The sequence below is a fragment of the Aegilops tauschii genome, chromosome 3, assembly GCF_002575655.3.
Source record: "Aegilops tauschii subsp. strangulata cultivar AL8/78 chromosome 3, Aet v6.0, whole genome shotgun sequence".
Classification (NCBI taxonomy): Eukaryota; Viridiplantae; Streptophyta; class Magnoliopsida; order Poales; family Poaceae; genus Aegilops; species Aegilops tauschii.
In genome coordinates this window covers 25,451,788-25,469,549 of record NC_053037.3, presented here as the reverse complement: position 1 = coordinate 25,469,549, position 17,762 = coordinate 25,451,788, and the positions used below count along the sequence as shown (strand labels likewise).

Genomic DNA, 17,762 nt, shown 5'->3' with positions numbered 1-17,762 from the left:
ATTCAGTATCCTCTGTCTCGAATGCAACGGAATAAATGTATGTTTGTGAACCAATTAATGCTGAAGCAATGATGGAAATGGTGGATGAATCAGAGGTGTAGAGTCGTGCGACACAACAACTGATCAATGTTTTCAGAGACAGTGTAGCAAAGCAGCAAGAACTTGCCCACATGCTTATGGGCGTCATCTGTGCTAAGGTTGTAGATTGTGACATTGTAGATGGTTAGGTTCTGCTCATTTATTTGCACTGGCATCAATCTTTGATTGCCCAGTGGATGTAATTTCCTGTAATATATGCTGGATGTGCAACGTTATTCCCTGTATGCCGTACCTTTGCTTGATCGGTTTTGGTCCTATGCATAATTGCTCGTCGTAATGGGCTCAAATTATCTAATTTGGCCTAAAGACATGTACGAACTTTAGTGGGCCCATTAAGTTAATGGGCCGTTACTAGGCCGAATGTTAATGGTCGGCCCTCTTACCTCCCGGGTCGTTAACAGGCCGACATCGAAGCGGGTAACAGGTGGGCCCAATTTATTTCACGGGCCGTTAACAGGCCGTTACTAAGTTTGGGCTACATATGGCCCAACTATACTGTAGTCCTTTAGCAGGCCGAAAGAGACAGCAGGCTTGTACTGGACCATGAAGAGCATGGGCCGCTAAGGGGCCGAAAGTCAGGTCGTATTGTAAATGGCCTAACTATGTTGTGGGCCTTTAGCAGGCCGAAAGAGAAACCGGGCTGGTATTGGACCATGAAGGGCATGGGCCGTTAAAAGGCCAAAACTAAGGTCCGACTACAAATGGCCCAACTCATTTATGGTCCGTTAACAGGCCGAAAGGCACACAGGGCCAGGAATTGGCCCAACAGTTAAATGGGTCGCTAAAAGGCCAAAACTCAGGTCCGACTACAAATGGCCCAACTGATTTATGGGCCGTCAAGAGGCTGAAAGTGACACCGAGCTGGAAATTGGCCCAACACTTAAATGGGCCGCTAAAAGGCCGAAACTCAGGTCTGACTACAAATGGCCCATCAGATTTATGGGCCGTCAACAGGCTCAAAGACACACCGGGCCGGAAATTAGCCCAACATTTAAATGGGCCGCTAAAAGGCCGAAAGATGTACATCCTGAAAATTGGCCCATCTATTGAATGGGCCGTTAACAAGCCGAAATCTCATCGGGCCGATATTGAGCCCAAATATATAGCGGGCTGTTAACGGGCTCGAACTGACGATGGGCTGCAATGGTGTCAAATCTTTAACGGGCCGTTGACGGGCCGAATTGGCACATCTCGTATGGGCCGTGGGCTTAAATGGACCTGACACAAGTAGGCCTTATATGGGCCGGCCTGCTAATTTTTACTGGGCCGGCCTTTTTCACCGGAATGGGCCACTGTTGGGCCGTGCCACGTGTCGACCTATCATAGGCGCCTCCTGTCCAATGAGTGGATGACATCTGTCCCAACGGTGAGGCAACACGTGTTTCCTGCGGCCAATGATGATTTTACACGTGAAAAATCCCCATTGGTCTGGGCTGTTAACGGGTTATCGGATCCAAAACCGGACCCGATAGCTTAACGGCGTTCCGTTACGGTGGATGCCACGTGTTGGTCACCCTTGACGAAAGCACTTCTGTGACGCGCGATTTATCGTCATGGAAGTGGACACTTCCGTGATGATAATTTTGGTAATGTCATGGAACACTTCTACGACAACACATGTATGACTATCTTGATTCTGTCATAAAATCGTCATGGATGTACATACATGACAAAAAACGCGACATACTATGACAAACACGTAGCATCATGGAAGTGTATTTTTTGTAGTGTGTGGTTGCGCATGTGCTTGACGATGTCAGTGGCCCAAGGGGGAGGAGTCCTCTTCCCGGGAACCACTGAAGCTTCGAGGGGGAGCGCGAGGGTTGCCGGGGTCGATGGCTCTGCCGATGTTGATGTAGAGGCAGCAGCCCCCGGGCCTGGCGCAGCTCCCGGCTCGGCTTTGGAGAGGTGCGCCGAGGGTCGTCGAAGCTCTTCAATGAACATGCCGGGGGGTACTAACGCCCACTGAGAGGCTATCCGAGATAGCTCGTCAGCTTCGGTGTTCTCTTCCTGGGGAACGAAGTCGGCCTTCAAGGTTTGAAAGCATTTCCTGAGCTTCCAAACCTCCTGGACGAAAGGAGCCATGCATGGACACGCATACTCTTCGTTGATCTGCTTGATCACCAACTGGAAGTCGCCCTTGACGACGATCTTCGAGATGCCGAGGCCGAGAGAAGCTCTTAGCCCCACCAGAAGCCCTTCGTATTCGGCGGTATTGTTGGTGATGTTGTCGGTGTAGCATACCCGCACGACGTACTTGAGGCGTTCTCCAGTCGGTGAGATGAGGACGGCTCCAGCTCCGGCCTTCCCGTGGGTGTATGACCCGTCAAAGTATATAGTCCAGGAGCTGGGGTCTTCCTTTCCGGGTAAGCTTGACGGGGACTTCCCCCAGTCGAAGGCTGTCTCCGTCCATTCCGCGGTGAAGTCCATGAGGGCTTGACTCTTGATAGCGTCGGAGTGCTCGAAGTAGAGGCCGTAACCCGACAACTCCAGGGCCCACTCCGTGATTCTACCCATGGCGTTGCGGTTCTGCAGAGGTCCTTTCAGGTTATACTTGGAGACCACCGTGATGGGGTGAGCCTCGAAGTAGTGCCTGAGCTCCGGTTGCTGCCTTGTGGTCCACCGGGGGATTCTGAAGACAAATCCTCAGTTTCTCGCACGGACGTCTCTTCTCGGGGAGCTCCCTGTGGCGAGCCTGAGGGCGTGTCCTCAGTTCCCAACATGGGCAGCTCCTCAAGTCCCTCCGTGCTGCTGGGCAATAGCTGACCCGTACCGGTATCCTCATCCTCGTACCCACGCTCCCCGGCGAGCTCCTTGCCGGGGCAAGGCCTCTTGTCCTTCTTATTGACCAATGCATCGCCGCTTCGCTTGTGGCTTCGGGGCTTCGTTACTTCGTGCTCCACTACCAGTACATCACTCACTACCTGGTTGGTAGCAGCGATGTACAGTAGCAGAGGTTCCTTCTCCAGTGGAGCCACCAAGATGGGCGGTTTCGCTAGGTACTTCTCAATGTCTTGGAAAGCGCCTTCAGCTTCGGGGGTCCACTCGACCGGTCCGGACTTCTTCAAGAGCTTGAAGAACGGAAGAGCTTGCTCGCCAAGTCTTGAGATGAAGCCCAGAGCGGTGATGCAGTCGTTAAGTCACTGGACATCCTTGATCCGCTTGGGGGCCACCATCTGCTCAATGGCCCTGATTTTGTCGGTGTTCGCTTCTATTCCCCGGTGAGACACCAGGAAACCGAGAAGCTTGCCTGACAGAGCGCCGAAGACGCACTTCTTCGGGTTGAGCTTGAAGTTGACCTTTCGCAGGTTGCGGAAGGTTTCCTCCAAGTCGGTGACGAGCGTGTCGTGGTGGAGCGTCTTAACCACGATGTCGTCGATGTAGGCTTCAGCATTGCGGCCCATCTGCGTGCCCAGGCAGGCACGCATGGCTCGCAAAAATGTAGCTCCGGCGTTCTTCAGTACGAAGGGCATACGCGTGTAGCAGTAGCACCCGTTCGGAGTGATGAAAGTCGTCTTCTCCTTGTCTTTCTGGGACATCTTGATCTGGTGGTAACCAGAAAAAGCATCCAGGAAACTCAGGAGCTCGCAACCAGCCGTGGAGTCTATGAGTTGGTCAATCTTGGGCAAAGGAAAAGGATCCTTTGGGCAGGCCTTATTGAGGTCGGTGAAGTCCACGCATAGTCGTAGGTCGTCGCTGCCGGGTTTGGGGACCACCACTGGATAAGCCACCCACGTCGTGTGTGGCACCAGCCGGATGGTGCCCGCCTTCAGGAGTTTCTCCACCTCTGCTACGATGAAGTCCGACTTCGTTTTGCCTTGCTTCCTGACGACTTGTGCCACAGGGCGGACATCCCGGTTCATCGCCAGCTTGTGCTCAATCACCTCCCTTGGCACGTCGGGAAGATCCGACGGTTCCCAGGCGAACACTGTCGGTGTCAAAACCGGCGGATCTCGGGTAGGGGGTCGCGATCTGTGCGTCTAAGGCTAATGGTAACAGGAGGCAAGGGACATGATGTTTTACCCAGGTTCGGGCCCTCTTGATGGAGGTAAAACCCTACTTCCTACTTGATTGATCTTGATGATATACGAGTATTACAAGAGTTGATCTACCATGAGATCGTAGAGGCTAAACCCTAGGAGCTAGCCTATGATGATTATGAATGTCCCTACACAGACCAACACCTCCGGTTTATATAGACACCGGAGGGGGCTAGGGTTTACATGGAGTCGGTTACAAAGAAGGAGATCTACTATTCGGATCACTAAGCTTGTCTTCCACGCAAAGGAGAGTCCCACCCGGACACGGGACGAAGTCTTGAGTCATGTATCTTCATGGTTCATCAGTCCGGCCAAAGTATATAGTCCGGCTATCCGGATACCCCCTAATCCAGGACTCCCTCAGTAGCCCCTGTACCAGGCTGCAATGACGACGAGTCCGGCGCGCAGTTTGTCTTCGGCATTACAAGGTGGGTTCCATCTCCGAATACTCCAAAGTAGATTAAGGATCGTTTCCGGCTCTGCGAGATAATCTCCGCACTCCACCGTAGAGAGCCTAACACTTCACAAATCTGATCCGCTGGCAATAAATTTTTTCCAACGGCGTACCCTGTGGCCTGGCCCGACACGGACCGGTCTTTCTCAGCCTGCCTCGATATGTGTTGCGAGGCGGTTACATTGGCACGCCTCGTTAGAACAGAGATCGTGTTCCTCTTATCGCGGGATCTGCCATCAATACGGGGGCATGCAACCCCACGACGCCTGTTGGTATGACTCCGTGTTTTTAGGTAACTCCCGCGTGGTCACGCCGAGGACGCTTGATATTCACCCTCTTTATAAAGGGCTGAGGCCTATCCTTCTTTTCTACCACGGTTGCGGCATCTTGCATCTCGAGTTCCAACACCCGAAGCCCAAGCTTAGGTACTTCGGATCTTGAATCATGTCCGGATCCAACCTTCACGGTCGGTGGGTGGCCTCCACGGTCACAGAGGAGGACATCGCGAAGCTGAGGGAGGTCAAATATCTGACCGCCGACATCCAACACAGGCTTCCTGCTCTAGGGCAGGTCATCCCTACTCCCAAGCCCAACGAGAGCGTCGTATTTGTTTCTCACTTCCTCCGCGGTTTAGGCTTCCCCCTTGATCCCTTTGTGAGAGGGCTCATGTTCTATTACGGGCTAGATTTTCATGATCTGGCTCCGGACGCCATCCTTCACATCTCGTTATTCATCGTTGTGTGCGAAGCTTTTCTCCACGTCACCCCACACTTCGGCTTATGGCTCAAGACCTTCAATGTAAAGCCGAAGATGATTGAAGGGCGACACGCGGAGTGCGGAGGTGCTGTAATAAGCAGGAACGCCGACGCCCCCTGGCCAGAGCGCTCCTTTCCAGAGGTATCCGATCTATGGCAGCGGAGGTGGTTTTACATCACGGCTCCCGGGGGCACAAAGTGGGTGGCCCCCCCGACTTCCGTTCGGGCCCTCCGCCTCAACTGGCATCATGGGCCAAGGTAGGACAGGATTGGGGCCTTATAATGATGTACCAACATTGCGGGGCCGCATCGGGAGCTTCTTGAGAGGGACATTAGCCTTGTCAGCATAATTCAGGTGATGCTAGTTCGGCGGATGTTGCCATGCAAACGCCGGCCCCTTCGGATGTGGGAGTTCAATCCGGAAGGTCCGCGGACTATTCTGCACTTCTTCGGCTTGACGCTCGAAGGGATGTGTAAGTTTTTCTTCGGACCACAAGTAAAATGTCCGGACACCATCGAGGATGCGGGCATGAGCTGCAACCGCCCAGACACCCAAGTAAGTAACCCAGAAACCGAACACCTTATTTATATTTATCATAACACGGTTCTGAAAAATTCTCCGTGGCCAGGAATGGCTCAGCAAGGCGGAGAGAATCAGGTGCCCGGTGCCACTTCCCGAGGGCTCGCCTAGTCCTGCCATAGCCAAGATGCTTGGTCGTGTACTAAGTAAAGTGCCCTCATGGAAAGGCGAAGGGAAGAACAGAGAAGCAGAACTTCACACATTGCACATCCAAACCGGGGGAATTGCTACCTCCCCAAAGGAGGATAGTTGGGAAGGGGAATCTAAGGCCTCCTCCCCTCGCGGGAAGAAGAGGGCCGCCTCCGAGGACTCCGAGACGGAGGTGCCCAAAGAAGGGAACAAAACCTCACCTGAGGGCCCTACCCCGAAGGGCGTCCTCACCGCGCCATGCCCGCAAATGGGCCAGCCCTCAACCGAGCCGTAAGTTAATCATAAATACAAAGCTAGTGCTTCCTCCTTCGAGAATAGTAACCATGATTCATTCTTTGCAGTCCGGCAAGCGGTTCTTCTCGATAGAGTTCGTCTTCGGGGGATCTTCTTCCGGAGATGATGGAGAGTGAAACCCCACCAACCTCTCCGCCTCATGAGGCGGGCGACCCGGAGGTGTCATCATGGAGAGGTCCAGATTCGCCGAGGCCAGAAGCTAGCGCTTCGGCCGCCCTGAGCCCGGAGCATTTGGCTCCTTCGGGGGGCGATAAGAAAGGTCCGGCACAGTTCGGCGATCAGTCGGATACGCGGGTCTTCTAGAGCGAGCTGCTCTCTCGGAGGATCATCGCTCATTGATGAGCATGGTGCTTGAGAAAATTTCATCCGCCACAAGCGGGTTCAATGAGGCTTTTACAAGCCTTTTCAGAGGCTTTGAGGTATGTAACGAAATATATAATTTATTTGATTGTGGCGCACGCGCTAGGTGTGCTCCATATGTATAGTAGCCCCTGAGACTCTGGTTGCCAGCCCAAGGCGGCAAACGGAGGATCACACCGTTGAGTAATGATCATGCTGTGTATATGCATAGGTGACGAAGGGTCCGGCAGCCGACCAGTCCGTTGAAGTCGCCAAACTAAGGCGACAGATTAGAGTTGTTGATGCCGATATCACATTTGTGAACCAGCGGCTTAACGAGTCACAAGGTATGTGCTCTGCTTTCCTTATGGGAAAAACTGAGAGGAGTATTATATTAATGTTATATACTTGGACTATAGACGGAGCTGCTGCCGTGGAAGCCCTGAGGGCAGAACTTGCCCTGGCCAAGGAACAAGCCCGGGCCAGCGATGCGGCTGCCCTAAAGGCGGCCGAAGAGTTGGGAGCCGAACAGGCTGCTCGTCGCCGAAGCGAAGAAAAAATAGCCGAGATGGCTATGGAGTTAAAAAATGCCGCCGACCGGTATGAGCTCCTTGAAAAGGAGAAGAAGGCTAATTCGGCTGACCTGAAGAAGGCCCTTGATATTGCCAAGGAGACGCGTTCCGGAATTAGGGATGCGCGGGAGGAGCTTCGACAGGCTGGAGAAATCGCGGCTGGAAACCCCTATTTGTTGCGGATGAAGTTCTTAGATCCGAAGTATGTTCCTCTGGATCAACGTTGGAGCCCTTCAGACGCGTATGCGGATCTGGTGAAGAGTGCGGCTGACGTGGCCATGTTTTTCGAGGATCAGAAGGATAATGAAGTGGAAAAGCTGTTCTGGTCGCAATTCAATGCTCCAACGCGCCCGTTGCCATTGAGCGAGAAGATGGCTGCTATGGCCGAGCTCCATAGGCTGTCCGATCTTGCAATGAGGTCTGTAATAGACCATCTATGGCCGAATGGGCCGAAGCCGGACAGTTATTTTGGTTTAGTGCAACAATTCCTTGGTGCCGTGTCGCGAATCGATGCCATGAAAAGGTCGGCGTGCATAGAGGGTGCACGGATGGCTCTTGCCCGCGCTAAGGCATATTGGACAGATATGGATGCCACCGTTATTGCAACCCAAAGTCCGGCGGGAAGCCAGGAACCTGCCGAGCACGTCTTGGAGCAGGTAGCAGAAGGTGCTCGTTTAATAGAGGCTCAGTGCTCGAAGAATGTCATGTTCGAGTGACAACTCGTTTTATTGTAAAAACAACTTTAATTATGAGGCTATGTTTATACTTGTTGCCCGGAAGTGCTATAGTGCCTCCTATGCGGCCGTTTTATGCATATATGTAATCTGAAAGATAGCAGTCGTTGGCTTCAGCCCCCACGCGTACAATGCGGGGGTCTTCGCGAAAATGTGCGTAATCACACTTTATCCAACGTCTTGGTCCATTAAGGAGGTGATCGCACAGCGAACTAGGCAACCAGACTATATAGTTGTAACACTTTCACTTAGCCATAGGAGTTTGACGGTGGGGCTACTATGTAGCCCCTTGTACCTTTGCGTGCATCCGAATACGGGCGCATATGTACATGACCAGGAAATGGTCCTTCGTTAATGCGGAGGAATCCTAAAGATTCCGATAAGTCATCGAGTGGTTGAACAGTCTCTCGCTGTATCATGACAGTCAGTTTTCGGCTTTCTCTACTGAGGTGCTCATCCGGAATAACCAGGGCACAATTGCAGTAGTTCTCCTTTGGCCGCCTTAGCCGATAAGAACGGAATGTAAGGCAGCAAATCCAGGAGCCGGGCAAACCCAACATTTGACCAAAGACATGATTCGGAGCTGATGCATATAAGGCCAAACTCGCGACGCCGAACACTCCCGAAGGTATTCGGACTTTATAACATATACCAGGCTGTGTAACGCCCTTTATTATGAACCCTGTATTTGCAGGTACGTGCATTACTCTGTCATGGAGAAATGCCAATAACGGCAGTATCCTCTGTGGGTGTAGTACCCATGGGATGTGTGTAAGCAACAAGAGACAGTAAAGAATGTTTACACAGAGGCTTAATCTAAAGAGAAACCTTTGAGCGAGGCCCTGCTGCACGTCTGTGCCTTTGTCTCTGTTGTGTCGTGTCCTGGAAGGGTGTCGCACAAATGGTGTCTGTAAAAAAGAAAAACTCATGTAAAAGAGTATGATGTAAGCGTGCGAAGATTTGGCTATCACCGATGGATAGAAAGAGTGTAAAATATTGGCCTGTTACTAAGGTCAAGCCAAGGGCTGGGCGGTATTAAATGTTTATAGCCCCTGGTGTCCTCTATGGGATTACATGTGTGGCGCCCAGATCAGGTTTATCTAGGCTGCCGGACTTGTCTGACCGTGTCCGTGGTCTTAACGACCAGTACTGCATTCTAGTATTAGAGGGCGCTTAGAGTCCGGCTGACGGAGCCGCCGCATACTCTTCCACACGTAGGGAAGCTCTGTCTTTCCATTGACAGTGATGACGCCATGTGGACCGGGCATCTTGAGTTGAAGATAGGCGTAGTGAGGTACTGCGTTGAAGCGGGCGAAGGCCGTCCTCCCGAGCAATGCATGATAACCACTTTGGTGGGGGGCGATGGTGAAGAGTAGTTCTTCGCTTCTGAAGTTGCCTGGGGAACCGAATGTCACCTCTAGTATGAGGGAGCCCCTGCAGTGAGCTTCAATGCCTGGTATCACCCCTTCAAAGGTGGTGGCACTTTCGCTGATTCTGGATGGGTCGATCCCCATCCTGCGGACAGTGTCCTGGTATATTAGATTAAGACTACTCCCGCCGTCCATGAGGACGCGAGTAAGGTGGTATCCGTCGATTATTGGGTCGAGCACCAAGGCAGTTGATCCTCCGTGCCGCATACTAGTCGGGTAGTCCCTGTGATCGAAGGTGATCGGGCAGGCCGACTAGTGGTTATTGGTGGCAACGGGCTTTATAGCGTATGCGTCTCTGAGCGCGCGTTCGCGCCTTCTCGTGGTTATGTGAGTTGCGTGGATCATGTTTACTGTTTTTACCTCTGGTGGCAATTCTTTCTGTCCCCCAGTGTTCGGCTAGCGAGGCCGTCCTCGTCTTCACTTGGTGTTTCCCTTCCCTTGTGTTCGGCATTTAATTTGCCGGCCTGCTTGAAGACCCAGCATTCTCTCTGAGTGTGCTTCACAGGATTTTCGGGGGTGCCATGAATTTGGCATAGTCTGTCCAAGACATTGTTCAGGCCGGACGGTCCCTCTTTGCTGCCCTTAAGTGGCTTCTTTTGTTGACCGGGCCGAGGGCCCCTAAATCCGGCGTTGACTGCTATGTTGTCCGGACTAGCTTCCTTGTTTCGACGTTTATTTTTATTGCGTCGTGGCTTCCCGTTGCCATTCCTAATTTCGGATGTACTTGGGTCGCTGGTGCCTCTACGGGCTAACCAGCTGTCTTCACCCGCACAAAAGCGGGTCATAAGGCTTGTTAAGGCTGCCACTGTCCTCGGCTTTTCTTGGCCGAGGTGTCTGGCGAGCCACTCGTCCCAGATACTGTTCTTGAAAGCCGCTAAGGCTTCAGCATCCGGACAATCGACAATTTGGTTCTTCTTAGTGAGGAATCTGTTCCAAAGCTTACGGGCGGACTCTCCAGGTTGTTGGATTATGTGACTTAAATCGTCCGCGTCCGGAGGTCGGACATAAGTCCCTTGAAAATTGGCCCTGAAGGCATCCTCTAGTTCCTCCCAACTTCCGATTGAATTTTCGGGGAGGCTTTTCAACCAGTGCCTAGCTGGTCCCTTCAACTTGAGGGGAAGGTATTTGATGGCATGGAGGTCGTCCCCACGAGCCACGTGGATATGCAGGATAAAATCCTCAATCCAGACCCCGGGGTCTGTCGTTTCGTCATATGCCTCTATGTTCACAGGTTTAAAGCCTTGTGGAAATTCGTGGTCCAGTACCTCTTCCGTGAAGCACAGGGGGTGAGCAACCCCTCTGTATCTGGACGTGTTGTGACGTGTCGCCGGCTGTTGTTGTGTCCGGTGCTGTTTCTGAACTGGTACTCGATCAGTCTGATCGTTTTTGTAACCGTAGTCTTGCGCCGGGGCATATCCTCTAGATCCGTAGATGGACCTAGTTGCGCCGACCTTTTTGTCCAAGAGCCCATGTAGATCGTGTGCGGCGTCAGTAGCTGCTCTATTATGGTTTTGGGGAGGTTGGTCCGGCCTTCTGCCCGTATTGTTCTTCGGTGGAATGGCTTTGTCGCCGAATTCTGGCAGCAGCTTGCGCTTTGGGTAGCTCTTTGTTGTCAGGACCAGATTTTCGGGATATCAATTTTCCTGAAAATGGCCCTTGTGCTCACCAGCCCCAGGATTACTGTTAGCTGATGAGGCACCAACTTGATATAGAAATTCCAAGCAAAATACAAAATGTGTAGTACAAGACCATTCTGGCCTATGAGTACAACAATTGGTTTCTAGTGGCTGATGGCGGAAGCGGTTTGTGGTTCATTTGCGTCTATGGGACTCCATTTCCCACAGGAACAGCTGACCAGGGTAACTCCTATCTTCACGAGGCTGCTGCCACCATTGCGTGGGTTCCGGGGCTGTCATCGCAACGCTCCTCTCCATGCAAGAAATCTGGCCAAGACAATAGCCAGGGACAAGCCAGTGAGTACTTTTGAATGTACTCGCAAACATTATGAACACAGGAATAATATAACAAATGATAGTCATGCTCTGAAACTATTCTATGATTACATGCTAATCACAAAATGACCGTCCATGATGCACGCAAGCAGGTTATCCGTATACAACATGAATAGGCAGTAAGGGAATAGAAATAGAATGCACCGATCGGGTGTCTGAAGCGACGCCTCGAAGGGATGAACATACAAAACATGCCTTAGTCGGGCGTCTGAGCGACACCACATAAAGGGCTTATGAACAATTTGAAGAACAAGCATGCCACAGTCGCGCGTGTGTGCGACACCACATAATGGGCTAATAGAGTAAATAAATAACAAGCGTGCCACAGTCGGGCGTCTGAGCGACACCACATAAAGGGCTTATATAAGAATAATCACAGTGAATATCCAGGAGGTAGAACCGTCCTAGGGATACTCAATATTTCAAATAATGTAAATGGTTAGTCCACAATAATCATAATCATCATATGTCACAGGCCATAATCAATGTTCTGGTTTAGCAGTTTTTCCTCCGAAGACCAACACTAAGACCGACACTTGACCCATCCCAGACTGTAGTCCTTAACCATGGACACGACTATTCGAATAGATGTTTAATCTCTGCAGAGGGTGTACTCTTTACCCACGGGTAACGGATTCCTTTAGTCCATCGGGACTAATTCCGTCTACGGTGTTTTAATTGAAAACACACCTAACCGCACACACCAGCCTAACTTACCGGTGTCTGGAATCACCCACGACACCCGTTAAGCGAAACTCTAAGTGGGGAGGCTACAACCTCGACTTAGCATGGGATCACAAAATTTATAACGCGCGCAAACTAGGGGAGCTACCCCTTCGGCTCCAACCGAAAACACCCATGCCCCCGGACCAGGTGGCATGCCTACCGGATGCCTCCGGTATCTTCTGCCATGGCCTCTCTGTACGGTGTGTGCTAGGTAAGGGGTTGGCAACTTACTGAACCGTACCCTACCTATGGTAGGGACAAGTGGTAGTACGAAACAAGTATGGGGGTTACTGGAACAAGACTTGATCTATGGTCGACTCAGGAGGTTAAAGCATTTCCTGCATGATTAGCATAAGAAACATATTTCACACCAATCAGACAAAATCACCACTCATCATACCTCACCATGCCCTTACCGGACCCAACCGTCTCGACGGAGGACTAGAGACAAGCCCGTGTCTACCCAAGACAGAGGCTTTTCCCGGATCCCTTCCGGTAGGCATGAAAGGCATATGATGGTGATAACGTATCCAATTCCAATAGCACGGAGTCATCAATATGCACTTATGAGTATGATCATATCATCACAAAAAATAACGAAAAACTCCGAGACAAGGGGGTGTTGCAACCGTATCAACCAACACACGACAATATTATGCCAGGGTTCAGAATGCTTGCCTTCAAGTTGTGGAGAGGCAGGGTGCATTCCAAAACTTTTGAAAGTTTTCTTCTCTCTCCAAAAATCCTATTTTGAGAAAATTTAAATTAACATATAGTTTCAAAACAGTACAAAAAAAGTTGTTTGGAAAATTTCCAAATAAATATGAAATAAATTAGACAAAATTTGAGAAACAACAGAAAAAGAATCGAACCATTTGGACTTATATTTAAAAAGCTATAGCCAGTCAAAGTTTAGTCAAAATTCTAATTTTTTTAAAAAAACAGAAAAAAGAAAAACGTTTCGGAGGAGACGTACTTCTGGGTTTACGCTTCCACTCGATCCAGCGTGGACCGGCTCGTGGGTCACTGACAGTGGGTCCCTTGGGCCCACTGGTCAGGTTTGACTAGTCGCCCGCCTCCTTCCTCCTCTGTCCGAGCAGAGGCGGGGCTCCGGCGATCGACGCCGGCGAACGGCGGCTCCCCACGGGGCCCCGAGGGCAGGGATGGATCCGCCAGTCCAGGACGGTCCTCCCCGTGGTCGAAAGGCTGGGGGGACGCAGGGAGTCGCCGGCGGCGAGCTTCGCGGCGGACGACTTTTCGGGAGCAATTGGAGGTTTGGGCTCCGGTGGTTTCCGGTCGAGGCTGAGGCGTTGGGTGGCTCCGCACGGTCTAGGAGAGTCTAATGGCGGTGCTGGAAGGGCAGGAGAGGCTCAGCTCGCGGATGAGCTCGAGCTGTTCCAGAGGGCAGCTGGCGCGCTGGAGGGGCTCGGGCGGTGCTGCCACGGGCGGGGCCTGCTGCGGCCGTCAGCTAGCCGCCATGGCCGAACTGACGGTGGCTCTGTGGGGTGCCAGGAGGTGGCCGGGGCGGCTCTGTGGCGAGGGAGGGGTCGGGTGCGATGGCTGCGAGTGGCCAAGGGTCAGCACGGGCGCGGGGAGGGCGGCAGTGAGACGCGGTGGCTCGGTGCGCGCGCGTGCAAAACGTGCGCTCTGGGCGCCCCTAGAGCACGCACGCCAGGCGTTCGGCAAAATGCCAAGGCATGCCAGGAGGCTTGGGTTGGGCTGGGGATTAACAGGTCTAGGTTAGAGTTATGTAGGGGCTTAGTGGACATGCTAGTTTGGTCAGGGGATCAAGCCCACAATGCAAACTAAAAACCAAGCCAAAACTGGCCATGCACACAAGGTGTTTGACAGAATGCTATGGTCATCTAGGCATCTCTTGGGGTGGCCAAAAACTCCAGATCATTGTCTTCTTAGGTACAAGTGATGATGGCAAGGTTAGTTTGTCAAAAACAAAAACTTGTTAGTGCAAGTTTTTGAGAAAACCAATTATGGACAGAAAGTAAAGGGCATAGTTTCATGGACCAAAAATACTCCAATGGGTCCATTCTCCTGGACTTAAGGGTTTGGTAGGGAGGACTACAAGCGGGAAAAAGCTCATGGGCACTAGAGCAAAATAAATTAGGGTTGCAGTAGAAAAAGCAAAACTGGGCCAGAGAGTAAAAGAGGATGATTTGCTCAAATTTTTCCAAGAACACCAGTGGGTTTTTGCATAAATTTGAATTATATGCATCTACTGACATCTCCAATTTTTGGTGGGAATTTTAATGAAGTATATAAATAGGTTGTAGTGCAAAATTACCAACTGGACCAGTTTTGAAAACTTGGCGTAGAGCTCAAAATCTCAAATGAATAAAATATATTTTTGCATCAAAGTGATTTAAAAACATCACATGACATCCCCAAATTTTGGTGAAAATTTTAAATGCATTTATCAAATGGTTGTAGTGCAAAAGAGGCTCTAAATCTTATAAAAATTATTTTTAAAAGAATAAACCTCAGGAAAGACAATTATGCAAATAAATCCACTGATAAAACAAATGTTTTCTTGAGAGGGTATACAAGTCCAATAATATTTTTGGAAAGTTTTCACTTGGGGTAAAAACTCCACAATATCAAAGAAAGAGAGGTTCTGAAGTCAAAAGATAAATCCAGAAAATAAAAATTTAATTTCCTGGCAAATATTTAATTGATAAATCATGGTTAAATTTCTGGGGTGTTACATTTGTGTGGCGATCGTCGCCGTATTTTTCTTCGGTGTCTAGCACTTTATTCCATCTGCGATTGAGCGTTTCCTGTGCGGCTTTAAGCCTTTGCTTCTGCTTCTTTAGACTTCTCGCAGTGGCCATAAGCCTTCTGTGGAGGTTATCTGGTTCCACACGTGCTTCCGGGATGATGGATGCGTCGTCGTCGTCATCCGGACTGTGCTCCTGTCCCGGGGCGGTTTGATGAGTTCGTCCCTCGGGATCACTGTGATCCAGTGTCTACTCCGGGCTCTGTTCGGCGTGACCTGGCTCATCCTGCTCCATCCCCGAGTCCATATGGTCGTTGGTGCCTTCAGAGTTGACTGGGGTGTCGATCTTTCTAGCGTTGTTATCGCTATGTTTACTGTGGCTGGACTTAGAGCGGCGTCTGCGTCGTCGTTTCGGCTTTTGTCCGGGGGTTTTATCCTCCATTTTGTCATCGTCGTCCTTAGGAGTATCCACCATGTATATATCATATGATGAGGTGGCAGTCTAGTGCCCCATCGGTGGTGGTTCCGAATCGTCCTCTGTGCCGACGTCCATACCAACGGTGTCGTCAGAGTCGAAGTCAAGCATGTCTGTTACGTCGTCGACAGTGGCTATGAAGTGGGTGGTGGGTGGGCAACAAATTTCTTCGTCGCCTTCTTCCCCCTTGAGCCGAACATAGTCCGGCAGGAGTCTCCGGACAAAGAGAGAGACTTTAATGAGTTCAGCATGTCGCCAAAGGGCGAGTGCTGGAAGATATCCGCAGCGGTGAACTCCATTACCGGAGCCCATCCGGGATCGGCGGGCTCGGAGGCGCGCGGTCTAGGACCTACAGCCGGACACAAGTCCAGGGGTCCGGGGACACAGGCTTCCTTGGGGATGAAGTCTGTGTCCGGCCCTACCGCCAATGAGTGTGCGGCCTCCGGGGCGGGGTCCATCCGCCCGTCCTCGGACGACGCAATCTGCCCCGGTTTTAGGTCCGGGGCTCCTGCAGGTGCGATATCCTGAGTATTGTCCGATAGCTGGTCGGAACCATGCTCGTCGTGATTGTTCGGCGCTCTTGGCGCAGGCCTGAATCCGTTGAAGATCAAGTCTCCGTGGATATCGGCTGTGTAGTTCAAGTTTCCGAACCTGACCTGATGGCCAGGGGCGTAGCTGTCGATCTGCTCTAGGTGGCCAAGCGAATTGGCCCGCAGTGCGAAGCCGCCGAACATGAAGATCTGTCTTGGGAGAAAGGTCTCACCCTGGACCGCGTGGTTGTTAATGATTGAAGGAGCCATCGAGCTTTGCAGCAACGACACAGAGGAACTCTCAATGAAAGCACCAATGTCGGTGTCAAAACCGGCGGATCTCGGGTAGGGGGTCCCGATCTGTGCGTCTAAGGCTAATGGTAACAGGAGGCAAGGGACACGATGTTTTACCCAGGTTCGGGCCCTCTTGATGCAGGTTAAACCCTACTTCCTGCTTGATTGATCTTGATGATATTTGAGTATTACAAGAGTTGATCTACCACGAGATCGTAGAGGCTAAACCCTAGGTGCTAGCCTATGATGATTATGAATGTCCCTACACAGACCAAACCCTCCGGTTTATATAGACACCGGAGGGGGATAGGGTTTACATGGAGTCGGTTACAAAGAAGGAGATCTACTATCCGGATCACCAAGCTTGTCTTCCACGCAAAGGAGAGTCCCACCCGGACACGGGACGAAGTCTTGAGTCTTGTATCTTCATGGTTCATCAGTCCGGCCAAAGTATATAGTCCGGCTATCCGGATACCCCCTAATCTAGGACTCCCTCAAACACGTCGGCATTTTCCCGAAGGAAGGCGATGAGTGTGTCTTCCTATTTGATAGGAAGGTGGGCGCCGATGGTGACGAGATGGTTCCCGTCACCGGTCAGCGATATCTTCTTGGTGAGGTTCTCGTCCCGAGCGAACTTGGCCTTCTTGGCAGGGACCGAGAAAGAGCCCCCGGCATGAGAGCTGCTTCCGGGGTCCTTGCCAACCTGCAAGGGGTGTCCATCAGCTTCTTCATGAACGGCTGCAGCCATAGCCTCATTCATGACGTTGACGCAGTAGATGGAGTCCTTGTAGTCGTTCTGGATGGTGATGACGCCCCATTCGCCCGAGATCTTCATGATGTTGTAGGCGTAGTGTGAGGCCGCCATGAACTTTGCCAAGGCTGGTCGCCCGAGGATGCCGTTGTATGGGAGCGGTGTGTCGGCGACGTCGAACTCGATGTCCTTGGTGCAGAAGTTGTCAATCCCGCCGAAGGTCACTAGCAGGGTGATCCTTCCCAGGGGCCGGATCAGCCCGTGACCCGCCCCCTGGAACGCTCCCGTAGGAAGCAGGCGCGATGTAGGGATCTGAAGCTTCGACAAAATGCCCACGGACAGCAATTTGAGGCCGTCTCCTCCATCTACCAGCATCCTGGCGATCTTGAAGTTTTGGATCGTGGGCGAGACCACCAACGGTAGTCTCCCCACGCCTGCGCGCGACGAAGGGTGGTCGCCGGCGTCGAAGGAGATAGGCTGGGCAGACCATGCCAGAGGCCTTCTTACTTCGATGGCTGGCTCCACGGCAATGAGGTCACGGATGAGCCTTCGGTTGGCTCTCATGGAGGGCGGAGCCGAAGCGCCACCATGGATGCAACCCAGTACACCTCTGGGTTCCTGGAACTTCCCAGAGTTTCCTCCGGGGCTGGCGAACTCGCCGCCCTGGTTGTCAGTGTTTCCCTGGGTGGGTTTATCGCGACCACCAGGCGGGGTTCTGCCCTTGCTCTTCTGGTTATAGTCTCTTGCTATGTGACCAAGTTGGCCACATGTGAAGCAGGTGACCCCGGAGTAGCCG

At 51.8% G+C, this 17,762-nt stretch overlaps 2 protein-coding genes across 2 annotated transcripts; both read right to left on the bottom strand.

Annotated features, from left to right (window-relative positions):
* Positions 1-2,072: 2,072 nt before the first annotated feature.
* Positions 2,073-2,616, bottom strand: LOC141042638 (uncharacterized). Its single transcript, XM_073511491.1, has 2 exons — positions 2,201-2,616; positions 2,073-2,109 (listed from the first exon to the last, which is right to left on the bottom strand). Exons 1-2 carry the CDS (start codon positions 2,614-2,616, stop codon positions 2,073-2,075), a joined length of 453 nt encoding a protein of 150 aa, XP_073367592.1.
* A 6,537-nt stretch (positions 2,617-9,153) lies between these two features.
* Positions 9,154-9,654, bottom strand: LOC141042637 (uncharacterized). Its single transcript, XM_073511490.1, has one exon. It carries the CDS (start codon positions 9,652-9,654, stop codon positions 9,154-9,156), a length of 501 nt encoding a protein of 166 aa, XP_073367591.1.
* Between the last annotated feature and the right edge of the window lie 8,108 nt (positions 9,655-17,762).

Coding starts and splice junctions, on each gene's coding strand:
- LOC141042637 (XM_073511490.1), bottom strand. CDS start 9,654: ATGCGGCACGGAGGATCAACTGCCTTGGTGCTCGACCCAATAATCGAC.
- LOC141042638 (XM_073511491.1), bottom strand. CDS start 2,616: ATGGGTAGAATCACGGAGTGGGCCCTGGAGTTGTCGGGTTACGGCCTC. Junction 2,110..2,200: donor ATCAAGCAGATCAACGAAGA/GTATGCGTGTCC, acceptor TTCGTTCCCCAG/GAAGAGAACACCGAAGCTGA.